Source organism: Mustela nigripes, chromosome 6 (genome assembly GCF_022355385.1).
Source record: "Mustela nigripes isolate SB6536 chromosome 6, MUSNIG.SB6536, whole genome shotgun sequence".
Classification (NCBI taxonomy): domain Eukaryota; kingdom Metazoa; phylum Chordata; class Mammalia; order Carnivora; family Mustelidae; genus Mustela; species Mustela nigripes.
The window spans coordinates 51,972,887-51,997,780 of record NC_081562.1 but is presented as its reverse complement, the minus strand read 5'-3'; the positions used below and the strand labels follow the sequence as shown (position 1 = coordinate 51,997,780).

General features: G+C 38.1%; 1 protein-coding gene and 1 pseudogene across 1 annotated transcript in view; both read left to right on the top strand.

The window, feature by feature from the left end:
* XPOT (exportin for tRNA) overlaps positions 1–24,737 on the top strand; it is a 50,294-nt gene extending 25,557 nt beyond the window's left edge. The window contains exons 16-25 of the mRNA XM_059402550.1: positions 541–610; positions 2,566–2,804; positions 4,352–4,637; positions 5,764–5,953; positions 10,565–10,681; positions 10,865–10,980; positions 11,653–11,700; positions 14,818–14,889; positions 17,334–17,390; positions 21,524–24,737. Of these exons, the coding sequence (XP_059258533.1) occupies positions 541–610; positions 2,566–2,804; positions 4,352–4,637; positions 5,764–5,953; positions 10,565–10,681; positions 10,865–10,980; positions 11,653–11,700; positions 14,818–14,889; positions 17,334–17,390; positions 21,524–21,550 (1,222 nt within the window). The 3' untranslated portion in view covers positions 21,551–24,737. The remainder of the gene's footprint in view (positions 1–540; positions 611–2,565; positions 2,805–4,351; positions 4,638–5,763; positions 5,954–10,564; positions 10,682–10,864; positions 10,981–11,652; positions 11,701–14,817; positions 14,890–17,333; positions 17,391–21,523) is intronic.
* LOC132020957 (U4 spliceosomal RNA) lies at positions 6,485–6,633 on the top strand (annotated as a pseudogene).
* Positions 24,738–24,894: the final 157 nt, after the last annotated feature.

Sequence of the window (24,894 nt, the reverse complement as noted above, 5' to 3'; positions counted from 1 at the left end):
TTTAAGATTGTTAAATAAGACCTATATGTTATTTTCTAAAAGCCTGTGATAGATTTGGTTTTTTGTTTTGTTTTGTTTTTTCAGTCAGGTTTACTTTCTTGGTATCCTAATGTCACGACTTCTTTTACTGTTCATTAGCCATGTTCATCACTGCGAAATGATTTGTTTGCATACTTTTATAGATAACACCTGTCATCATTAATGACATTAGTTATTTATTTAACTAACAGTTTTATTGCTGTGGATTACTCTCTGGTTTATTTGAAGTCCTAAAGAACATATTTCTTAGAAATAAATTTTTTGAACTTTCTGTTTTGTGGTATTTTTTACTAGTACCATTTTCTTGGTATGAAAACTACTTATTCTTAGACTTATAAGGTTATAATTCTTAAAAATCCTAACTTGTTTTAATGATAACATCTGACTAGCTTAGAATTGAACATTTTTTTTTTTTTAGTTCCATCCTCTTTAAAAGGAAATTTGGTATTTTGAGCACACTGGTTTATGTAATTGTGATTTTCCTTTTTTGCCTTTATTCAGTAAACAAATGAATCCTTTCATTGAGGATATTCTGAATAGAATACAAGATTTACTAGAGCTTTCTCCACCTGTAAGTACCTATCTTTCCAAATTACAGATTTTCCCTAAGTATCATTGATGCCACACATGCCTTTAGCCTTTAATGCTAATGCCTTATAAACAGTTTTCTTAATGGGGGGTGATGGCAAAGATGAGGGATTGTGTTAGTTCTTTTAGTTCCCTCATCACAGTTGAGGGATTAATTAGTTCTCTTTACCAAGATTCTGTTGATATTAGCAAACAAAGCATAGTAGTAGAATTAATAAAAATGGAGGGGTGCCTGGGTGGCACAGTCAGTTAAGCATCCAACACTTGGTGTTTCTTGGTTTTTCTTTTTTAAGATTTTATTTATTTATTTGATAGAGATCACGGGTAGGCAACGAGGCAGGCAGAGAGAGGGGAGGGAAGCAGGCTCCACGCTGAGCAGAGAGCCCGATGCAGGCTCGATCCCAGGACCCTGAGATCATGACCTGAACTGAAGGCAGAGGCTTAACCCACTGAGCCACCCAGGTGCCCCCAACACTTAGTTTTTGCTTGGGTCATGATCTCAGGTTTATGGATTAAAGCCCCCCGCCCCACCCCACCACCAGTTGGGTTTTTCACTCAGCACAGTTTGCTTGAGTTTCTCTCTCCCTCTCCCTCTGTTCCCCCTGCCAATAAATAAATAAATCTTTAAAAAAGAAAGAATAAAAATGGAAAGGAGCTGACTGATAAATTTGTCTGAGTGAGATAAGGTCTGCCCTCTGTTAAATGTTGAAGTATTTTATGGAGAAGGAAAAATTCAATTTCTAAATTATTTCCTACTTAGTATAAGATCATATTAGCCGTTCTAAGTGACTGCCAGGCTTAGTGATTAGCATGCTAAGTGAATGCATTCTATTGAGTTTTGGGGGGTAGCTTAAGGCTTTGGGTAAAATTTAAAAGCTGGTCAATATTTTGGTTTTCATTTCACAAGAAATATTTAAGTTGAGCTACTTTGTAACTATGTTTTGACTTCTACATGTTTTTGTATACTGACATTGACTTTTTTTTTCATTTTGATAAAAGTTTCTATTGGAGCAACCACTTGAGAAATGTTAAACATAAAAATACTTTTATTTGGGGTGTTTGTGTGGCTCAGTCATTCAGCGTCTGCCTTCAGCTCAGGTCATGATCCCAGGGGTCCTGGGTTCAAGCCCCACCCACATTGGGCTCCCTGCTCGGCCCGGCTTCTCCCTCTCCCACTCCCCCTGCTTTTGTTCCCTCTCTCGCTGTGTCTCTTTCTGTCAAATAAGTAAAATCTTAAAAAAAAAAAAAAGAAAGAAAGAAACTTTTATTCTTTTAAGTAAATATCAGTATTTAGGATATAGTGATTACATAATTAGACTGAATGAAAGGTTACTAATGAATTATATGGTTAAATTATCTTTGCATATCATAGAACCCTATATATTAAAGTACTTCATTTGATTAATGCCTATTTTCCATGGCAGTTCACACTGACTTGTAAGACTTAGGCATTCAGAAAGTCCTCAGGCACCTGGGTGGCTCAGTCCTTTAAGCATCTGACTCTTGATGTCAGCTCAGATCTTGATCACAGGGTTGTGAGTTCAAGCCCTGTGTTGGGCTCCATGATATGCATGGAGCCTACTTTAAAAAAAATTCCTGTTAGCCATATTATCTTATCAATATTAGAAGTTTTTCATGTTTTTTATACCAATCATATAAACAAGGGCTTGTACTATACCTGTAATCTCTTTTTAGTATATAAAAAGACTTCATTCAAATTGTGTTTACTGGGTGTTGTCTGCTTAATAGGGTTTTAAGTATAAATGTTTTAACTACCTTATATAGCTCCTTTATCTTTGTTTTCTCAACTGCTACAGCAGTAATAGTCCTAGTGGTACTTAAATGCTTTAGCTGCTTTGATAGAGGGACTTAATGTGCTTAAATGAGAGGAACTGAATGAACAATGATAAACAGCAATAGGACTGAATTTCTTTCTAGGAGAATGGTTACCAGTCTTTGTTGAGCAGCGATGATCAACTGTTTATTTATGAGACAGCTGGAGTGCTGATTGTTAATAGTGAATATCCAGCTGAACGGAAACAAGCCTTAATGAGAAATCTGTTGACCCCATTGATGGAGAAGTTTAAAATTCTGTTAGAAAAATTGATGCTGGCACAAGATGAAGAAAGACAGGCATCACTAGCAGACTGTCTGAACCATGCTGTTGGATTTGCCAGGTGAGTGTGATTATAATTAAAATTGTAAATTGGGTGTCTGTACACACAAAGAACCATTTATATGGATCTGTTAGAATTGGGCATACACACCCATATTTCAAAGACTGAATTGTGGAGAGAATTACCTAAACCTTCCTTCTCTAAACCCAGTGAATTAGAAGATTTAGCTGAAGAAGGGAATAGATCACATAACATTCTGCATTTCTGGTTTGACAACTGTCTAAAGCGTTAACTCCTCTGACTTCTTTTTTTTTTTTTTTTTAAGATTTTATTTATTTATTTGACAGAAAGAGATCACAAGTAGACAGGCAGGCAGAGAGAGAGAGGGAAGCAGGCTCCCTGCCGAGCAGAGAGCCCAATGCGGGACTCGATCCCAGGACCCTGAGATCATGACCTGAGCTGAAGGCAGCAGCTTAACCCACTGAGCCACCCAGGTGCCCACTCCTCTGACTTCTTTAGAATAAACTGTTCATGTGTTTGAGGGGATTAGCCAAAGAGTTTTTTGTTTTTGTTTTTCCAAAAGAATATTTGTCAGAGAGCACAAGCAGCGGGGAGCGGCAGGCAGAGGGAGAAGCAGGCTGTCTGCTGAGCAAGGACCCCGATGTAGGGCTCAATCCTAGGACCCTGGGATCATGACCTGAGCCAAAGGCAGACAGATGCTTAACTGACTGAGCCGCTCAGGTGTCCCTGGCTAACAAATTTATAGAACAGTGACATACTGGGACATCTTAGATCAGTCCTGGTACTGATAATCATTTTTTTTTTTAAGATGTTTTATTTATTTATTTGACAGACAGAGATCACAAGTAGGCAGAGAGACAGAGAAGAAGGGAAGCAGGCTCCCTGCCAAGCAGAGAGCCTGATGCAGGGCTTGATCCCAGGACCCTGGGATCATGACCTGAGCCGAAAGCAGAGGCTTTAACCCACTGAGCTACCCAGGCGCCCTGGTACTGATAATGTTGAGGCTTCTTTTTAGCTCTCTCATTTTGTCTTGAAGACTACCCAAGCTACCTCTTCTTTCTCTTGGCCCATATATTTTATTGGCAAACAATAACAGTATGAAAGTTGCAGTGATTGCTATTTAGAAGCTGCACAGAGAAATTGTTCTACAGAGTACTTCAGTGCAAAAGCTAATGTTACGTTTTATAAATAACTTGATTCTAAAGATTGTTTGCTAAATTTAAATCAGGAGTTTGTAGATTGTCTAGGACAGCCTAGTCATAGCAGTGGATTTTTTTTTTTCTTTTTTTCTATGTACTTTATCAGTAGGATTTTAGTAAAACATTTAGGTGGGTTCTCATTAGAAGGCTTATATCAATTACCTCTCATTCATTTAATTTGAACCCTTTCTGGAATGGCACCTGGAAGCAATAATAGTACAAATAGCCATATTAGTTAAAGATGGAAGCAGTTGTGACATAGAATGTAAATAATTGGCTTCTTAGTTTTGTCAAATGTGTAATTAGCTGTGCATTATTTTTCATTACTCCATAAAACTTTTATTAAAGCAAAAAGTTAATACTAGTTGCTTGATTTTGCTTGTGTAGCCGAACCAGCAAAGCTTTCAGCAACAAGCAGACTGTGAAACAGTGTGGCTGTTCCGAAGTTTATCTGGACTGTTTACAGACATTCTTGCCAGCTCTCAGTTGTCCCCTGCAAAAGGATATTCTCAGAAGTGGAGTTCGTACTTTCCTTCATCGCATGATTATTTGCCTAGAGGAAGAAGTTCTTCCGTTCATCCCGTCTGCCTCAGAACACATGCTCAAAGATTGTGAAGCAAAAGACCTCCAGGAGTTCATTCCTCTTATCAACCAGATTACAGCCAAATTTAAGGTACCACAGACCTTTTAGAGCTCAGAGAATCTCCTGACTTACAAATTAGATATATTGATCTTTAGATACATTTTGTTTTGTTTTGTTTTTTAACAAAAAACAGAGGGCATAGACCATAAATATTGTTGTCATCTCCAGTGACTCACACACTACCTGACACATAGGCCATGCTTAATGGATGTTTCAATAAAAATAAACCTTATCTGCTCTGTTCTGAAGAAACAGTCTGCTGTTTTAGAAAAGCAAATGAAAATGCCATTGAGTACTAAAATGTCTAGAGGTAAATAAAAACTTGCACCTTGGGTGCCCAAGCAGAAGTTTGAAGTTAATTCATTGTGCTAAAGTCAGTTTTATTGTACAAGGAAATGTAAACCAAGTATAAGCTGGCAAATAAAATTGGCGAACTTGTAGTGCTTTCTGTTCAAAGTCCGTTCTAAGCCTTTTTTTTGGTATATTAATTCATTTGATCCTCCTAATAGCCCTTGAGAGAACCATTGTATTTTATAGATGAAGAAACTGAGACACAGAAGTTAAGCAATTTGCATCAAGGCACATAAAGCCTTGAGAGCCCAGTCTTAAAAATTCTGCATGTAATTTAGCAACAGAATTCATTTCTTGATAATTCGTGGCAGTATTCAGTTGTGAAATATATCTGAATCCTTGTTTTGGGGTTTTTTGTTTGTTTTTGTTTTTGTTTTTAGATTTTATTTATTTTACATAGAGATAGCGAGAAAGCGAACACAAGGCGGGGAGAGGGAGAAGCAGGCTTCCTGCTAAGCAGGGAACCTCATGAGGTGCTCCATCCCAGGACCCTAGGGTCAGGACCTGAGCCAAAGGCAGATGCTTAATGACTGAGCCACCCAGGCGCCTCTGAATCCTTATTATTTTAACCTGATTCTTTAACTGTAGGAAATGAGTTGAGCTAACAGTTTTGAAGATTTAAATAATGTATATGCCTAACACAGATTTTTGTCCTAGTACTGATATTTGCCAACAGAATTATGTAAATACATATCCTAAATAGAAACTCTGCTTTTTGTAAAGGCTTTTTGTAAAATGTGTTTTTCTAAGTTTTATATTAATATTTTTCACGTTTCTGAATATTAATTTTTGTTTTTATCTTCAGATACAGGTATCTCCATTTTTACAGCAAATGTTTATGCCTCTACTTCATGCAATTTTTGAGGTATTGCTCCGACCAGCAGAAGAAAATGACCAGTCTGCTGCTTTAGAGAAGCAAATGTTGCGAAGGAGTTACTTTGCTTTCCTGCAAACAGTCACAGGCAGTGGAATGAGCGAAGTCATAGCAAATCAAGGTGGGACGCTGAGATTATCTGCTTGAAGCCTTGTTGCTGTTGTACATCAGTATGAGCAAGAGCTAGTTGAAGTAAAAATCAAACTTTAAAGTGGTTTTGTGTTTGACCCTGGGGTGACAGTTCATTATTATCAAGGTGGGAATCAATTTCGTGTAGAGGACCTTAAAAATATTTTGTATTCAGTTCCCTTTTTCCTAGGGCAGTATTCTTTTTTTTTTTTTTTTTAAGAGTTCATTTATTTATTTGACAGAGATCACAAGTAGGCAGTGAGGCAGGCAGAGAGTGAGTTGGAAGCAGGTCCCCTGCTGAGCAGAGAGCCCAATGCAGGGTTTGATCCCAGGACCCTGAGACCATGACCTGAGCGGAAGGCAGAAGCTTTAACCAACTGAGCCACCCAGGTGCCCATAGGGCAGTATTCTTTAATTGATTCCTTGGTGGTAAAAATAGTTTGGTGGCAGCTTGTGAGCATTGACCTGACAGTTGAATCTTACTGGCCAGTTTGCCATTTTGAAATTAAAAGTAAATGGGACTAGCTCTGTGCAGTGGCAGTATTGTAGCCAATGAGGTTTATACAAGGTGCGATTGTTGCTAATTGAAAAATAAATGGGACTGTTTTGTGCAACATAGAGAATTTTGCTATGTAAGAAATCCAGAGGGCAATATAACAAGGGACTAGTTACTTTTCAGTGTTTTATGCTTAAAATTTAAGATACAGATTAGTAAAAACTGAGGGATCTTATCTTCTGTAAATGGTTTTGTCTTATTACACTATATGAATTGAGAACTTTTACAAACCCAGCATTACCTTGATTCCAAAACCAAAGACCCCACTGAAAAGGAGAATTATAGAGCCAGTATCCCTGATGAACTTGGATGCAAAAGTTCTCAATAAAATACTAGTAAATTGAATCCAATAGTATATTTAAAGAATTATTCACCACGATTAAGTAGGATTTCTTCCTAGGCTGCAGGGGTGTTTCAATATTTGTAAGTCAATCAGTGTGATACATGATATTAATAAAAGAAAGGATAGGAACTATATGATCCTGTCAATAGATGCAGAGAAAGCATTTGACAAAATACAGCATCTTTTCCTGATAAAAATCCTCAGCAAGGGGCACCTGGCTGGCTCAGATGGTTGGGCATCTGCCTTTAGCTTGGGTCATGATCTGCGGGTCTTGGGATCAAGCCCCATGTTAGGTTCCCAGCTCAGCAGGAATCTGCTTCTCCCTCTGTCTCTCCCCCTGCTTGTACGCTCTCAAATAAATAAATAAAATCTTTTTTTTTTTTTTAAAGATTTTATTTATTGTCAGAGAGAGCACAGGCAGAGTGGCAGCAGAGGCAGAGGGAGAAGCAGGCTCTCTGCCGAGCAAGGAGCCCGATGTGGGACTCAATCCCAGGATGCTGGGATCATGACCTGAGCCAAAGGCAGCTGCTTAACCAACTGAGCCACCCAGACGTCCCTCTTTTTTTTTTTTTTTTTTTTTAAGAATTTTTATTTATTTTATTTTGAGAGACAGTGAGAGACAGCCTGAGAGGGGGAGAAGGTCAGAGGGAGAAGCAGATTCCATGTGGAGCTGGGAGCCTATTGCGGGACCTGGGACTCCAGAATCATGACCCAAGCCAAAGTCAGTCGCTTAACAGCTGAGCCACCCAGGTGCCCTGAATAAATAAAATCTTTAAAAACAAAACAAAACCTTCAACAAAGTAGGGATAAAGGCAACATACCTCAACATCATAAGGCCATATATGAAAGATCCACAGCTAATATCATCCTTGGTAGTGAAAAACAGAGCCTTTCCCCCATGGTCAGGAACAAGACAGGGATATCCACTCTCCCCACATTTAGCATAGTCCTGGAAGTCTTAGCCTCAGCAATCATATGACGAAAAAAATAAATAAATAAAAGGCATGCAGATTGGCAAGGAAGAAGTCAAATTTACACTATTTGCAGACAACATGATACTCTGTGTAGAAAACCCAAAAGACTCCACCAAATAATTACTGGAATTTATACAGGAATTCAGCGAAGTCACAGGATATAAAACCAATGTGTAGAAATCTGTTGCATTTCTATACGCCAATACAAAGCAGCAGAAAAAGAAATCAAGGAGTCAATCCCATTTGCAATTGCCTCAAAAACCATAGGATACCTAGGAATAAATCTATACTAAAGTAAAAGATCTATACTCTGAAAACTATAAAACACTTAGGAAAGAAATTGAAGAGGACACAAAGAAATGGAAAAGCATTCCATGCTCATGAATTGAAAGACAAACACTGTTAAAATGTCTATATTGCTCAAAGCAGTCTACACATTTAATGCAATCCCCATCAAAATACCACCAGTATTTTCTACAGAGTTAGAAAAAACAATCCTAAAATTTATAAGGAACCACAAAATACCTTGAATAGCCAAAGCAATTCTGAAAAAGAAAAACCTGGATGGAGGTATCAGGATTCCAGATTTTAAGCTATATTACAAAACTGCAGTCATCAAGATAGTATAGTGCTAGCATGAAAACAGGCATCTAGATCAATGGAACAGAATAGAAACCCCAGAAATGAACCCATAACTGTATGGTCAGCTGATCTTTGGCAAAGCAGAAAAGAATATCCAATGGAAAAAGGACAGTCTCTCCAACAAACGGTGTTGGGAAAACCAGACAGCCACATGCAGAAGAAGGAAACTGGACCACTTTCCTACATCATACACACAAATAAATTCAAAATAGATAAAAGACCCAAATAGGAGATGGGAAACCATCAAAATCCTAGAGGAGAACAAAGGCGGAAACCTCTTTAACCTCAGCCATAGCCACTCCTTACAAGACACATCCTCACAGGCAAGGAAACAAAAGGATCTTCATCAAGATAAAAAGCTTCTGCACAGCAAAAGGAAATAGTCAACAAAACCAAAAGACAACTGACAGAGTAGAAGATACTAGCAAATGTTTTATTGGATAAAGGGATAGTATTCAAAATCTATAAAGAAGTTAGCAAGCTCAGGGGCACCTGGGTGGCTCAGTGGGTTAAGCCTTTGCCTTCAGCTCAGGTCATGATCCCAGAGTTCTGGGATCGAGCCCCACATCGGGCTCTCTGCTCAGCAGAGAGCCTGCTTCCTCCTCTCTCTGCCTACCTCTGCCTGCTTGTGATTTCTGTCTGTCAAATAAATAAATAAAATCTTAAAAAAAAAAAAAAAAGAAGTTACCAAGCTCAATACCCAGAACAAATAACCCAGTTAAGAAGTGGGCAAAAGACATGAAGAGACACTGTTCTAAAAATGACATCAAGATGGCTTAGAGACACATGAAAAGCTGCCCAACATCTCTCATCATCAGGGAAATGCAAATCAAAACCAGATGAGATACCATCTCAAACCTGTCAGGATGACTAAAATTAACCCAAGATATAATAGATGTTGGCAAGGATGTGGAGAAAAGGAAACACTCTTGCAGTATTAGTGGGAATGTTAACGTGCAGCCATTCTGGAGAAGAGTATGGAAGTTCCTCAACAAGTTAAAAATAGAACTACCCTATGATCCAACAGTTGCACTACTAGGTATTTACCCAGAGGATACAGAAATACAGATTTGAAGGGATACGTGCACCTGGATGTTTATAGCATCATTATTAACAGTAGCCAAACTATGGAAAGCACCCAAATGTCCATGGACTGATGAAGGGATAAAGATGTGGCAGATAAATACAATGGAATATTAGCTATCAAAAAATGAAATCTTGCTCTTTGCAGCGACATGGGTGGGAACTAGAGTGTGTTAAGCCAAGTGAAGTAAGTCAGAAAAAGACAAATACTGTATGATCTTACTCTGGTGGAATTTAAGAAAGAAAATATGAACATACGGGAATGGGGAAAAGAAAGGAGAGAGCAAAACAAGCTATAAGAGACTCAACTATAGATTACAAACAAGGTTGATGGAGGGAGGTGGGTAGGGGATGGGTTACATGGGAGATGGGTATTAAGGAAGGTATTATGAGCACTCAGTGTTGTATGTATGTATGTGTGTTGATGAATCACTGTATTCTACTCCAGAAACCAGTATTGCACTGTGTGTTAACCACCTAAAATGTAAATTTAAAAAATTTAAAACTTTAAAAATAAAAATAAAAGCTAATTAAATTACCCAAAAATAAAAATTAAAAGAAACAATGAGGGCTGCGCAGGTGGCTCAGTCAGTTAAGCTTCTATGATCCTAGAGTCCCGGGGTTGAGCCCCCTTTTGGGCTCCCTGCTCAGAAGGGAGTCTGCTTCTGTCTCTGCTCTGCCCCTGCTCCATTTCTCTCTCTCTCTCTCTCAAATAAATAAATAAAATCTTTTACAAGAAAAGAAACAACAGAGTGCTTCAGATTGCCTTTCTAGGTTCTTTTTAAAATTAAACTTAGGGCGCCTGGGTATCTCAGTCAGTCCATTAAATGTCGGACTCTTGGTTTCAGCTCAGGTCATGATGTCAGGATTGTGGGATGGATCCCCATGTCAGGTTCCCTGCTCAGTGGGGAGTCTACTGGAAGATTCTTCCTCTAACCTCACTCGTGCTCTCTTTCTCTCTCAAATAAATTTTAAGATTAAACTCAAATTTTTATTTCTCTTCAGGTGCAGAGAATGTAGAACGAGTGCTGGTGACTGTTATCCAAGGAGCAGTTGAATATCCAGATCCAATTGCACAGAAAACCTGTTTTATCATCCTCTCCAAGTTGGTAGAACTCTGGGGTAAGAGAATTTTAAAAAATAAAAAAAACAAAAAACTTCATTCCACAACCTGTTTCTTAAGACCCTTAGAGATGAAATGGAACCCTGGCTCTAACATAGACAGGAGCTGGGAGTTAACTGTGCCCAGTGATAACTAATTGACTTTCTTTTTATACAAGATGAAAATTTGAATTCTCTTGACAGGAGGTAAAGATGGACCAGTGGGATTTGCTGATTTTGTTTATAAGCACATTGTCCCCGCATGTTTCCTAGCACCTTTAAAACAAACCTTTGACCTGGCAGATGCACAAACAGTGTTGGTAAGCACCTAGGAATCTTTGTTTACCTTGTGTACATCTTGTGTATTCTAACTCACAATTTCTTTAATGCCAGGCTGACTATATTAGTCTCATTGCCATTATTTTTAATTAATTTCAAATTAGGATTCATTTTTAAAAGATTGATATTTTCTCAACCTTTTGTATATTCTTACTGAATCCTGATACTTAAGTTTCATATGTAAAATCCAGCTCCTTCAACTTTAACAGCCTCCATCTCCTCTTTTTCTAGAACCTTGAAAGTGTACATGATGTAAGCACTTACTAAAACTTGATTGAGTTATTAGTTTTCTACTACTTTCATTCTGAACCTTGTGCACAATGTTTTCCTAACCATTAAGAGTAACTTTCTTTTGCTTGGAAAGTAGTTTCCCTAGATCTCATTTTCAGAATACTGATGTCAGGCAGAATCCATTCTTCATTTCCCCAAAACCTAGTAAAACCTAGATTTTATAATTTGATACGCTGTGCATTAAGACAGCATTTTTAAATTTTATTCCTTTTTCTATCCAACCCACTTATTCCATATGCCTGTCACTTTCCTTCCTCTGTCCCTTGTTTGGGAGTAATTGTTAATGAGCAGTGGCCAGGGAAATAAAGAGACAAGTAACTGAAAATGAAGTGTATTAAAATACTCACACTTGTTTTTCATAGGCTTTATCTGAGTGTGCAGTGACATTGAAAACAATTCATCTCAAACGGGTAAGCCTTGCATTGTGTGCCCCTTTGTTTTCATCATACATGGAGATTTGTTATGGTTTTAATTGTGTTTGACTTGTCTTGTTACTGTATCTTTTGTAAAAGTTGATTTAGTTCTTTTTTGAAGGTGAGGAAGAGGTTGAATGAAAGTAACGGTATCTGTTACTGTCCTTTATGTTTTAGATAACAAGAAGTTTAAAATATATGTTTGTTTTGGTTTGACAAATAATGTGAAAAAATTATAAAAAGATCCACGTTTCATGACTTAGTTGGCTTTTCACAGCCAGATTTCTCCAAATTCTTAAGTACTATAAATGGTTAGAGTTCTTCACTACTTCAGAATGTTTTGTTCTTCTTGTCAGTCTAATTGTTTGTAAAATTTTAAGTGATTCTGGCTAAATCCAATTGGTGACTTGTTTACCTGGTACAATATATTTTAGTAACGTGAATAGATTGTGAACATTTAAAAATCAGGTACTGAGGTGCCCGGCTGGCTCCCTTAGTGGAGCATGCAGCTCCTGATTTCAGGATTGTGAGTTTGAGTCTCCTGTTGGGCATGGAGGCTACTTAAAAAAATAATTTTAAAAATAAAAATCAGATACTTATTTTAAAAACAATAGTTCTTGTCTCCAACCTTCTCAAAGCCAGGATGCCAACAAAGGACTGGCACTCCCACAGAGCAGCTTCCTCCAACCCCTCAAAAAAGTATCATCAGTCTCCACGCAGTCCACTCCCTCATTTGAACTTGAGGTTTTGATTCTGATAAAGATTTGGAGGGTTTTCATTTCTGCAGTAATTTCTCTAGGCCTGCTGTATGCTAGGGTGAAGAATATGTGGGGATTGGATGCAGGGCAGGTGTAACAGGGGAGCTATATAAAGATGAATTAAGTTTAAAAGTCCCCCAATATTTTTAGGACTTAGAATCAGGGGACACAATGTGTAAATAACTCAGTGGGTTAAGTACCTGAATAGAAATAAATTAATACATCTATATTAAATGTAATATTGTGAGACTAAAGATGAGCAAGTAATTTGGCTCTGATGGCAGTATGAGAAAGCCATAGGATAGAAGTAGTCTTGTTCGTTGTTGGGTTTTTTTTTTTTAAAGATTTTATTTATTTGTCAGAGAGAGAGAGCACACAAGCAGGCAGAGGCAGAGAGAGAACCAAGCTCCCTGCTGAGCAAGGAGCCTGATGTGGGACTCGATCCTAGGACCCTGGGATCATGACCTGGACCGAAGGCAGCAGCTTAACCAGCTGAGCCACCCAGGCGTCCCTTGGTTTCATTTTTTGATAGGCTTTAGGATTCATTGGACTGACAGGAGGAGGAGATTCATTGGACTGACAGGAGGAGGAGCTGTCATTCTGAGCAAAGTTAAGGAGGTATATGAAGACAGTGTAGACGTTGCCTTGTAGATTTGATAGAAAATAATAGAATTACCTGTTTAGCTAAAATAGGGAGGTAAAAGTCATAGCTAAAAAGTAAAATAGGACTAGGTGGTAAAAAGCCTTGTGTCATATATGAAAAGTTGGGAAGTCAGTGGGCACTAAGGTTATAATTGAGGATAGCTTGAAGCAGATTCAGAGAGCAGTTTGGAATATGGGTCTGAGGCAGTTAGAACTAAATACTGATTTTGGAGTCCACAGTGTATAGTCAGTGCAAAGTGGTAGGAACGAATGAGACTGTTTAAGACCAGAATAGAAAAACCCTGGCTAAAGCAAGAGTTAAGAGAAAGCTAAAAGTGTAACCAGAGGTATGAATGTTAAGAGAAAAGAGTCATAAGAGTCATAATAGAACGTCAAGGGGGGCACCTGGCTGGCTTAGTTGGTGAAGCATGTAGCTCTTCATCATGAAATTGTGAGTTTGAGCTCCATGTTGGGTGTAGAGATTATTTAAAAATAAAATCCTTTAAAAAAGGAAAATCAATGGGCGCCTGGGTGGCTCAGTTGGTTGGACGACTGCCTTCGGCTCAGGTCATGATCCCGGAGTCCCGGGATCGAGTCCCGCATCGGGCTCCCAGCTCCATGGGGAGTCTGCTTCCCTCTCTGACCTTCTCCTCGCTCATGTTCTCTCTCACTGTCTCTCTCTCAAGTAAATAAATAAAATCTTTAAAAAAAAAAAAAAAAAAAAGGAAAATCAAGGAGGATGAAAAATGAATAGAAACAGTGAGAATGGTATTTGTAATTCCAAAATATTTGTCTAGTTTTTGGAATCTCTGATTTAGACACACAGAAGTGAATCAAACAGAATATTCTATTTAAAAATGTCTCCCTTGGTTCTATTTTCTCATTTATTCATTTGACTGATTTTCTCTTGAGGCACACATTTACTTTTCCTGATTTTAAAAAAAACAACAACACTTAATTTTTAAGTGAGAACAGTGGGGTTATATGAGGTGATGGGCAATGCATGGGCACTAAGTATAGGAGAGTACACTGAAGAAAAAGATGAAAGGCACCTGGCTGGCTCAGTCGGTAGAACATGCAACTCTTGATCTTGGGGTTGTGAGTTCAAGCCCCACAGTGGCTGTAGGGCTTACTTTAATAAAGAGAGAAGGGGCAAGGGTGGGGAAATAACTTGCATTTTGCAGTGAAATGCAGCGCAAAAAAAAAAAAAAAAAAGAATATAGATATAATACTAAATAACGTTAACATGCAGTGAATGCTAAGCACTATTCTAAAATCTTTATATTTCTTAACTCATACACCCCTCACAATAACTCCATTTTTCGGATGGGGAAACTGAGACTCAGATTAAGTAACCTCAAGTTACCAGAAATTTTGCAGAGTCAAGCCTCAAATCAAAGCAGTCTGACTCCAGACTGTATTCTTCTTTTATAAGATTTATTTATTTGACAGCAAAAGCAGGGGGAGCAGCAGAGGGAGAGGGTGAAGCAGGCCCCCTCTGAGCAGGAATCCCAATGGAGGGCTCCATCCCAGGATCATGACCCAAGTCAAAGGCAGACAGACGCTTAACCCACTGAGCCACCCAGGCACCCCCAGACTATATTCTTAATCACAATACCATACTGTTTTTGACATGTACATGTATCATTCTAACTTCTTTTTATGCATCATTAATATCAAGATAATTCAGTTATAATGATCTTTTGGTTTTCAGGGCCCAGAATGTGTTCAGTATCTTCAACAAGAATATCTGCCTTCCTTGCAAGTAGCTCCAGAAATAATTCAGGTAAGAGCTGTCAGAGCAGACATTCTTCTTAATTCAATTAAAGAAATAAGACTGTGTAGTTCAACCTAAATACTGATTCAAGAAAGTTAAACTGCGGGGCCCCTGGGTGGCTCAGTCGTTTGAGCCTCTGCCTTCAGCTCAGGTCATAGTCTCAGGGTCCAGGGATCAAGCCCTGCATCAGGCTCTCTCTCAGCAGGGAGCCTGCTTCCCCCTCTCTGTGCCTGCCTCTCTGCCTACTTGTGTTCTCTATCTCTGTGAAATGGATAAATAAAACCTTTAAAAAAATTTTTTTATTTTTTTTAAAGAAAGTTTACCTTCAGCTTGATGTTTCACTACAGGATCACAGAGTTCAAACTTCAGGGGTACATGAAATTGAATGGGAGAAAATTATATTTTTATTTTTACTAACCTTTAACCAAAAGTTTAATTTCCTACCATTGTGTAGGTGACAAATCACAAATCACAGTAGCATTCACATTGCCTGTGACTTTGTCACCAATAGAAATCACAGCTGTTTTTGTGTCACATTAGTTGTTCTAGGAATCTCACAATACTATTTATACTTCAGTATATTGAAATTAGGAGTTCTGAAGATACACCACTAGACCTTGCTATCCAAGTCAGTCAGTAATCATATTATTCCCCACATATCAAAAATTTTTTAATAACCATTTTGATAACCAAAGCTTCTTTTTTAATCCCATATATTGTAAATTATAATTTTAAAAAGCATGCTATAAAGAGTCCAGTAGGCTCCCCAAATTGCCAAAGGGCACTACAATACACAAACCTATTGTGAAGATTTGTGTTAGGTAGTTTATTTTACATATGCGAAGCTTATCAGTGCTTACTTTCTAAAACTGAAACTGTACTGTGAAGTATCTGGAAAGCAATCTTACATTTTTACACTATTGCAGAGTAATTTTTTTAATGGCATTCAGTAATTTTCTTGGCATATAGTTACCTAGACTTGTCCAACAGCACATAGATCTAATTGAGGTATCAAAGTTTTGATTACAAATCTCTTCATCAGATTCTAAGAATTGTTTTTTTTGCCAACAGTGTTTTTAAAGAGTTTTTATGCTATTTTATGAAAGATAATGAAAATTTTGATTGAAAAATAGGATAGATCCTGCATAAGATTGATCATAAAACTCATTTTTAATGAATTTATGATCTCTTATTTCATGACATACCGTCTTTGAAGGTATTAATGAATTTTCTCAGCTATTATTTATTACATAAGGAAGGTTATGTTTTAATGAAAGCAATAAATTGCTAATTACTCAATGATCTTAATGCCCATCAAAAATAGAAATACACCAGATTGTTAAGTAAAGCAAAATTCTATTTCTCTCTAATAATCTGATTATAAAAAATAAGCATCCCCTGTTTTCCTTTTTTCATATGCCTTTTGACAGTACCATTAGCAGAATTCTATTAGAGAGACTTAACTTCTTTTTCTTTTGGTCAAGCTCTGCTCAGTTACCACTCTTACTAGGTGAGAACAGTCAGAGCAATGTAGTTTTTATTCCATTCTTCCTTCTCAGGCATGAGTCAACCTTGTTTAGGAGAGCCATACTCTCAAAAGTGAAAGCAACTTATATCTGATAAGTATTACATTTGAAGATGCCATAGAACCTTTTTTGGTGAGGAGCTGTTCTAGTTGACTTTGATAAGTTACCATACTACTACTGTAGATTTAAAGCAACTTAAATGCCTTTTGATAGATGAATGGGTAAGTAAAATGTAGTATATACATACAATGGAATATTATTCAGCCTTAAAAGACATGCTCTCACGTGCTACAGCATGAATGAACATTGAGGACATTATGCTAAATGAAATAAGCCAGTCACGGAAAGAGAAATATTGTGTAATTGCACCTAAATGGAATATCTAAAGTAGTCCAACCCTTAGGAACATAAAGTAGAATGGTGGTGGCCAGGGGTTTGCAGGGGGAGGGGGAATTGATGGTCAATGGGTATAGTTTTAGTTTTACAAGGTGAAAAATTCTAGAGGTGTGTTGCACAACACTATGTATGTAGTTAATCCTAGTGTACTGTATATACAAAAATAGTGGTTAAGGGACACCTGGGTGGCTCAGTGGGTTAAGCCTCTGCCTTCAGCTCAGGTCATGATCTCAGGATCCTGGGATCGAGCCCCACATCTGGCTTTCTGCTCAGCAGAGAGCCCGCTTCCCCTTCTCTCTCTGCCTGCCTTTCTGCCTATTTGTGATTTCTCTCTCTGTGTCAAATAAATAAATAAATAAAATCTTTTTTTTTTTTTAATCCTTAAAAAAAAAAAGTGATTAAGATGTTCAGTTACATGTTTTTGTTTTGTTTTTTTTTTAAACACAATTCAAAAAAGAAAACTGGATTTGAATTACAGTGAATTTAATACAATTAGATTCATTCTCTTTCTCTCCTATCTCGGCCCCTCAGGAGTTTTGTCAAGCGCTTCAACAGCCTGATGCTAAAGTTTTTAAAAATTACTTAAAGGTAGGTATTTGGAAAAACTTACATATCTTCATACCATCAGGTAATATTTTAGAGAGGAGAGAGAATACGTATTATAATACTGTGTCATACTCTGGCCTTACCAATCATTACTTATTTGGGGATGTCTTCTAAAACCTGCTTATAAAAATTTGTAGTTTTGGGGTGCCTGGGTGGCTCAGTGGATTAAGCCTCTGCTTTCAGCTCAGGGCGTGATCCCAGGGTCCTGGGATTGAGCCCCACATCAGGCTCTCTGCTCAGCGGGGAGCCTGCTTCCCTTTCACTCTCTCTCTCTCTGCCTGCCTCTCAGCCTACTTGTGATCTCTGTCTGTCAAACAAATAAATAAAATCTTTAAAAAAAAAATCTGTAGTTTTAAATGTTATTCGTTAGAGTTTTCTATAAAGCCCCTTTCAACTGAGTTCTTAGAAGAGATCATAAAAAGTGAGGTAAGCATACTGTGTACATGCTTGAACATACTATGAAAATGCCAGGCAATTTCCTTTTACAGTTTGTAATGTAATTAAGAAGTACAGGATTGAGACAGCAAGTAATGTTTAAGAACATGTGCGTAGGGTGCCTGGTCAGTCATTGAGCGTCTGTCTGCCTTCGGCTCAGGTCATGATGCCAGGGTCCTGGGATAGAGCTCCGCATTGGGCTCTCTGCTCAGCAGGGAGCCTGCTTCCCCCCTCTCTCTACCTGCCTCTTTGCTTACATGTGATCTCTCTCTCTGTGTCAAATAAATCTTTTAAAAAGGGGGGGGGGCGCCTGGGTGGCTCAGTGGGTTAAAGCCTCTGCCTTCGGCTCAGGTAATGATCCCAGGGTCCTGGGATCAAGCCCTACGTCGGGCTCTCTGCTCAGCGAGGACCCTGCTTCCTCTTCTCTCTCTGCCTGTTTCCCTGCCTGCTTGTGATCCCTGTCTATCAAATGAATAAATAAAATCCTTTAAAAAAGAGAGAGAGAGAGAGACAGGGCACCTGCGTGGCTCAGTGGGTTAAGTCCTCTGCCTTCGGCTCAGGTCATGATCCCGGGGTCCTGGGATCGAGCCCTGCGTCGCACTCTCTGCTCAGCTTCCCTTCCTCTCTCTCTGCCTGCCTCTCTGCCTACTTGTGATCTCAGTCAAATAAATAAATCAAATCTTTTAAAAAAAAGAGAGAGAACATGTGCCCATATTGCGTTGAAAGAAACTAAAAATATAAAAACAGAAGTATGAGTTACTTGGTTATATCCTGTTTTTGAAACTTTTGAATTGTAAAACGGACAGAAAGAATCCTCAGATTGAGCAATCAAGGCTTTTTTACATTCATAAATTGAACAGATTTTTTATTTTTTTTTTAAAGACTTTATTTGACAGAGAATCACAAGTAGGAGAAGAGGCAGGCAGAGAGAGAGAGAGAGGAAGAAACAGGCTCCCCACTGAGCAGAGAGCCCGACACGGGGCTTGATCCCAGAACCCTGGGATCATAACCTGAGCTAAAGGCAGAGGCTTTAACCCACTGAGCCACCCAGGCTCCCCAGATTTTTTATTTTAAATATTTATTTGAGAGAGAGCACATGGGGAAGGAGCATGAGATCATGACCTGAGCCAAAACCAAGAGTTGGATGCTTAACCAACTGAGCTACCCAGGCATCCCATAATTGAGTGAATTTAAAAAAAAAAAAAAAACTCTCCGGGTTGGGGTGCCTGGGTGACTCAGTTGGGTGAGGGTCATGGTCCCAGGATGCTGGGATCAAGCCCCTAATTGGGCTCCCTGCTCAGTGGAGAGCCTCCTTCTCCATCTCCCTCTGCCTGCTGCTCTGCCTACTTGTGCTATCTGTCAAATAAATAAATAAAATCAATCAGTCAGCAAATAAAACCTCTCCAGGAATTCAGATTTACAATTTATATTCTCTCACCAAGAAGGTAGTCCTTCATTACTCCATGATGGCTTTTTATGTAACAGGTACTATGCTAACTGCTGCAAACAACCGTATGAGTTACTTTCCTTGCCAATAAAGAGCTCATGTTTTGGAAATAAAATTGCAGTGTAACAAGATGAAGAACTGTTTTTTGTTTGTATTACTTTCATTCAACAAATTTGAGGACAAAACACTATGCTAAATATATTGGTAGCAGGTGACTTAATGAATAACCACCTGGTTCTTTTGTCTAAGGCACTCTGTAAAATTGTTAAGTCAGGGCCTTTGCTGAGGAAGTAAGTGTGTGTTGTCCTTAACTTTGCTTCTGTAACATCTGTCCTTGTCCATTTTTTCCCTGGTAGTAGTTTGCCAGCTTATACTGATAGGAGTTTGTGAGAAGATGAGAAGTTACTGTTTAAGATCGGGAACCCTCCCCACTGCCATTTCCCTATAAAATCGAAGTGCCTGTGGAGGTGATGTCTGTTATATAACTGATCCAGCTGGTGAAAGGACTCACAAAAATTGTAACGTTCTATTAAAGGGATCTGTAACAGCTGATCCAGGTACAGTGTTGCAGGCTTGTGCTCCAAACATAGTAATTCATCCAGCTGCATTTATAAAGTCTTCCTCTGAAGCCCAACTTTTTTTTCAGTGGGAACATTATCTCCAGGATAGCACTATTCTTGTTTTTGGGAAAGTGAAGTTCCATCTTTTGTGCCTACTCTCTTTAGATGTGATCGATCCTTAGATCTTGCCGATTCTCTCCTCCTCACTCTGAACTTGCTCTCTGTCTCCACTGCTGCTGTTCTGGTGTGGAGTTGGGTTCTCTCGTGCGGATATCCCTTCCCTTGTAGCCAAGCTGAGCTGTTGGAAAACCCTGAATAGTCCTCTAAAATTCATTTGCCTTATACTCTTCATAAACCTATACCGTTGATTAAAAAATAAACTCATGTTTCTTAGTTTGACATTCAGGGTTTTTTGTTGTTGTTGTACTTGTTTCCTGTTTCTGGTATTAAACAACCTTTCTGATTTCTCTTGCTGGAATGGTCTTTGCTGTTCTTGCTGTTCTTCAAAAATTCTGCCTTATTAGCAACCCTCCTCCTTTATGAATTCTACCCATTCTTTAGGCTTGCCTCAAGCATGGCCTCTTTGTGAGGCTTTGTTATGCTCATGTAGTGATCACTCCTCTCTTCACTTAGTCAACAGATTATTTGTTAAATGAATGGCTGATCTGCTAGATGCTAAAGATACAATGATGAATACAGTCCTTCGTGAGTTTACAGACAGTAGTCTTTCTAGTGCTCACTTAACATATACCTAACTATGTGGGCTCCTGGCTGGCTTACTCTCAGGATCATGAGTTCGTGCCTCACGATGCGTGCAGAGATTACTTAAAAATAAAATCTGTATTTGAAAACAAAAAGAAAAACAACAACAACAAAAAAAAAACATGTACCTAACTATGGAAAGTATTATGTAATAGTGAATCAGTCACCAGCACAACCTCTAGCCTATTCATTCATACTCTCAAATGTTGAATTGCAAGTATTTTTTTAATAATCAAATAAATAGGGGCATCTGGGTGGCTCAGTGGGTTAAAGTCTCTGCCTTCAGCTTGAGTTATGATCCCAGGGTCCTGGGATCAAGCCCCGCATTGGGCTCTCTGCTCAGCGGGGAGCCTGCTTCTCCCTCTCTCTCTGCCTGCCTCTCTGCCTACTTGTGATCTCTGTCAAATGAATTTTTTAAAAAAATCTTCATAATCAAATAAATAGTAAATTCCTTAGAGGATAACAGCTGCTATGTTTAGCTTTGGTTTGTTCATTTCTTTCTCAAAATTTAATTGGCCTGTATTAGCTGTGACTGTGTGCCAGTCAGCAAAAGGTATAAAGAACATGTTTTCCTCTGATCACTTGAGTTCTTGCATCAGCGTTAATAACCATATTTTCACTAGTTTCCCAACTAATGTCAACATAAGTTATCTCGAGATTTGATCAAATTGTCCAAAAAAGGAAGTTCTTGTACCATGTGTGGATTTTTTTTTAATTAACATATAATGTGTTATTTGCTGCAGGGGTACAGGTCTGTGCCATGTGTGGATTTATGCAGTATGTGAGATGTTCTAAATATTGATTTTATTTTACAAAAGAATGACTACCACTTACTGACTTGGAGCCTATCTTCAGGTAAAAGGTGACATCTTCTGACATCAGCACTAATTGTACTAATATTTTATTTACAGGTATTCTTCCAGAGAGCAAAGCCCTAAGGACTGGATCTCCCTGTGCCTACTTTATGATCAGGAATTCCAGTTGATTTATAAGGAAGCAGTTTTGTGTGCCATTCACACTGGTCTTTTTAACATTGCTTTAAGCTTATTGCAGTATATGTATTGGGATTTCTCTGTAAAATGGGTGTAATTTTCTCTGAATATAGGTATGTGACAACAAGAGAAGTTGCTTGCATGCCAGTGCAAATTTGTTCTATATAAAAATGCTGTTAAAAGATACAGCACGGTTATTCTAGTACCTTTTTTTTTTTACTTGAAACGTTAAATCCTTTATAAAGACCATAGCAGGAAAACAGTGTACTTTTTTTTCAATTGCTAAATATAAAATGTTTGAGAATTTTAATTTTCTTTTATGTGCGCTGTCTCAAAATATGGGGGGAATATAACAAACCAAAACTAAATTTTCGTAGATAGCCATTACATTTCTTTAAACTATTTTGATGCCAATGTTGGTTCTACAGAAGAGAATGGTTTCATAAATTAACTGATTTAAGAGTAGGTACCGGTGTTATACACTTTTTATAAAAAAATAAAAATAAATTTTACGTAGTGAAATCTACCAAGTCTTTTTTGATATTATTATAAGTACTTTAATTTTATTTCATCTCTTTCTGATTTTTCATTTAAAGAATTGCACATATAAACTTATAGATGATTTATCTATGTTCCCAAAAGGTTACATGGAGCTTAATTCTCTCAGATTATTTTAAAAGCCTATTTCAATCCATTGCTAGAATTTAAAATCCAATTTTCCCCCTCTTTTATTGGATTTACTTGGGACACTGTACCTATGTGTTAATGATGCTTATAAGTATGTGCCCATTTAGTTAACAGAAGTACTTCTCTCCATTTTTATTCATGACCCTGCAAGAAAGCAAGAGGAAAATAATAGTAAGTAGTATTAGGAAATTAAGAGAGGAGGGATAAACTGAGCAGCAGAATTAAATTACTACAGTCATTGGGGAGGGTATGTGTTGTAATGAGCCCTGGATATTATAAGACTGATGAATCACAGACCTGTACTCCTGAAACAAATAATATATTATACGTTAACTGAATTCAAAGAAAGAACAATTTCTACAGTCATTTAAATTTAAATTTTACAAGCTCAAGATTTTAGGTGAGGGTTGATTGTTTTTTTTAACCTTTGGCCCATGTGGTTCCCCTCCCTAAAGTTTTCATGATGGCTTCAGTGGTTTATAAACATCCTAAAACTATTTTAATTATATACATAAATCTTTCTTGGCGTTAATTACAGTAGTGATTTTAAACATTTTCCTTACATTGTAGAATAAAAGTACTAAACTAAATTAACTGTTAAACTAAATTAACTTTAAAAAAAAGATGGATGAAATGTGTATTATACTTAAATAAAAATGTTTTTAAGAATAGGTAAGTGAGGGGGACCTAACTGGCTCAGTTGGGTAAAGCATGGGAGTCTTGATCTCAGGGTCATGAGTTTAAGCCCCATGTTGGGCATAGAGCCCACTTTTTTTTTCTTTTTTTAAGATTTTATTTATCTAAAAGAGAGCATGAACAGGAAGAGGGGCAGCAAGAGAGGAACATGCAGACCCTGCTGAGCGCTAGCCTGATATGGGACCAGATCCCAGAACCCTGAGATCATGACCTGAGCCACCCAGGCACCCCCATAGAACTTACTTTTAAAAAATAAATTCTCTCTTTAAAAAAAAAAAAAAAAAAGGATACCTGGGTGGTTCAGTCAGTTAAGCATCCTACTCCTGATTTCGGCTCATGTTATGATCTCAGGGTCAGGGATCAAGTCCCATGTCAGGCTCTGTGCTAAGTGTGGATCCTGCTTAAGATTCTTTCTCCCTTGAGGTGTGCCTGGGTGGCTCAGTGGGTTAGGCCTCTGCCTTTGGCTCAGGTCATGATCTCAGGGTCCTGGGATCGAGCCCCGCATTGAGCTCTCTGCTCAGCGGGAGCCTGCTTCCCCCTCTCTCTCTGCCTCTCTGCCTACTTGTGGTCTCTGTCAAATAAATAAATATTAAAAAAAAAAAAAAAAAAGATTCTTTCCCTCCCCCTCACCCCCTACCCCCACTCGCTCACAAGTGCTCTCTCTCTAAATAAAGAAATTAAAATGGGTATGTGAAAGCTTGAAGTGTTCCATTGATAAGCTTTCTTGTACTGTAAGAAAGATCATGGCATCTAGTGCAATAGCACTAGTTTTTCAAAGTATACTAACAAGTCAGCATAGTGCTTAAGAGCTAAGGCAGGTTGCAGATTTGAGTAGGTTCTATTAATCACTGGTTTTAAAAAGTTTAAGTAATTTAAATAACTTCTCCATATACATTTCCACATCTGTAAAATGGGGGAGATAATGGTAGCTACCTCACAAGCAAGAATTTAAGTATGAATGGCTTCTTATACTACCTGCGCACGAAGACTTCGTATTAGCTATGATCGCTGTACTATTAGTTCCATATATGTAAAGGTGACGCCTCCTTTTTCCCTGTTTAAAGCCTCAAAAGATTGTGTATGTTCAGGATCAAGAGAAAACAAAACATGGAAATTAAGAGTCTGCAGTAGAAGATAAACTTCATGTTCTATAGTCATGTATAATATCCATCTTTCCCTGAAGTTACCCAGAGCACTTTTTTTTAGGGAGTACCATAGCAATTAGGAAATTCTGCTTCTTCATGAATTACTTACTTGTATTTAGTTTCCAAAAATAAGCCCCCAAATAATTGTCACAAGAGTGAATCTCACCTCTTGAAAGGTGAGGTCACAAAAGCAAAGACGGATTTGTGTGGCTTGACTATGGAACAGCAAGGGTTTTAAGATGCCTGGTCGAGTTATGTGCCTAACAGTTTATTTAAAGTCTTAAATGTTAACGTTAATTGGTTCACAAACAGCTCTACCTTTAAGAAAATACCTGTGGTATTTCAGTGATAAATAATTTTGGTAAATATGTGAATCAAGGCCTTTGGCTCAGCTAATTACATTTTCTCCCATAAAACTTTTGAGCTGTAGGTCTTACTGTTGTAAGGAACCTGGACAGGTCCCCTTCTTGGTGTTAGATACAGAACTGAAATTGGTTGGAATTGTAAGCAGGAAATAGATTTGTTGTTAGAATGGTTCCATCTAACACTGGTTAATTAAGTGGTTTATTTTAACATTGTTTAAAAGTCTAATAAAGTAACTTCCTTTGTAACAACGCATTACTGTGGACTTTTGTTATCTCCATTGTGCAAGGAACATAACAGACTTACGTTATGGGGCGGGGGAACGTGCTTAGTTAGAGTCAGTACTTGGTGGGGAGAGTTGGGACTGCAAACCCAGATGTGTTCCATTCAAAAGCCCCT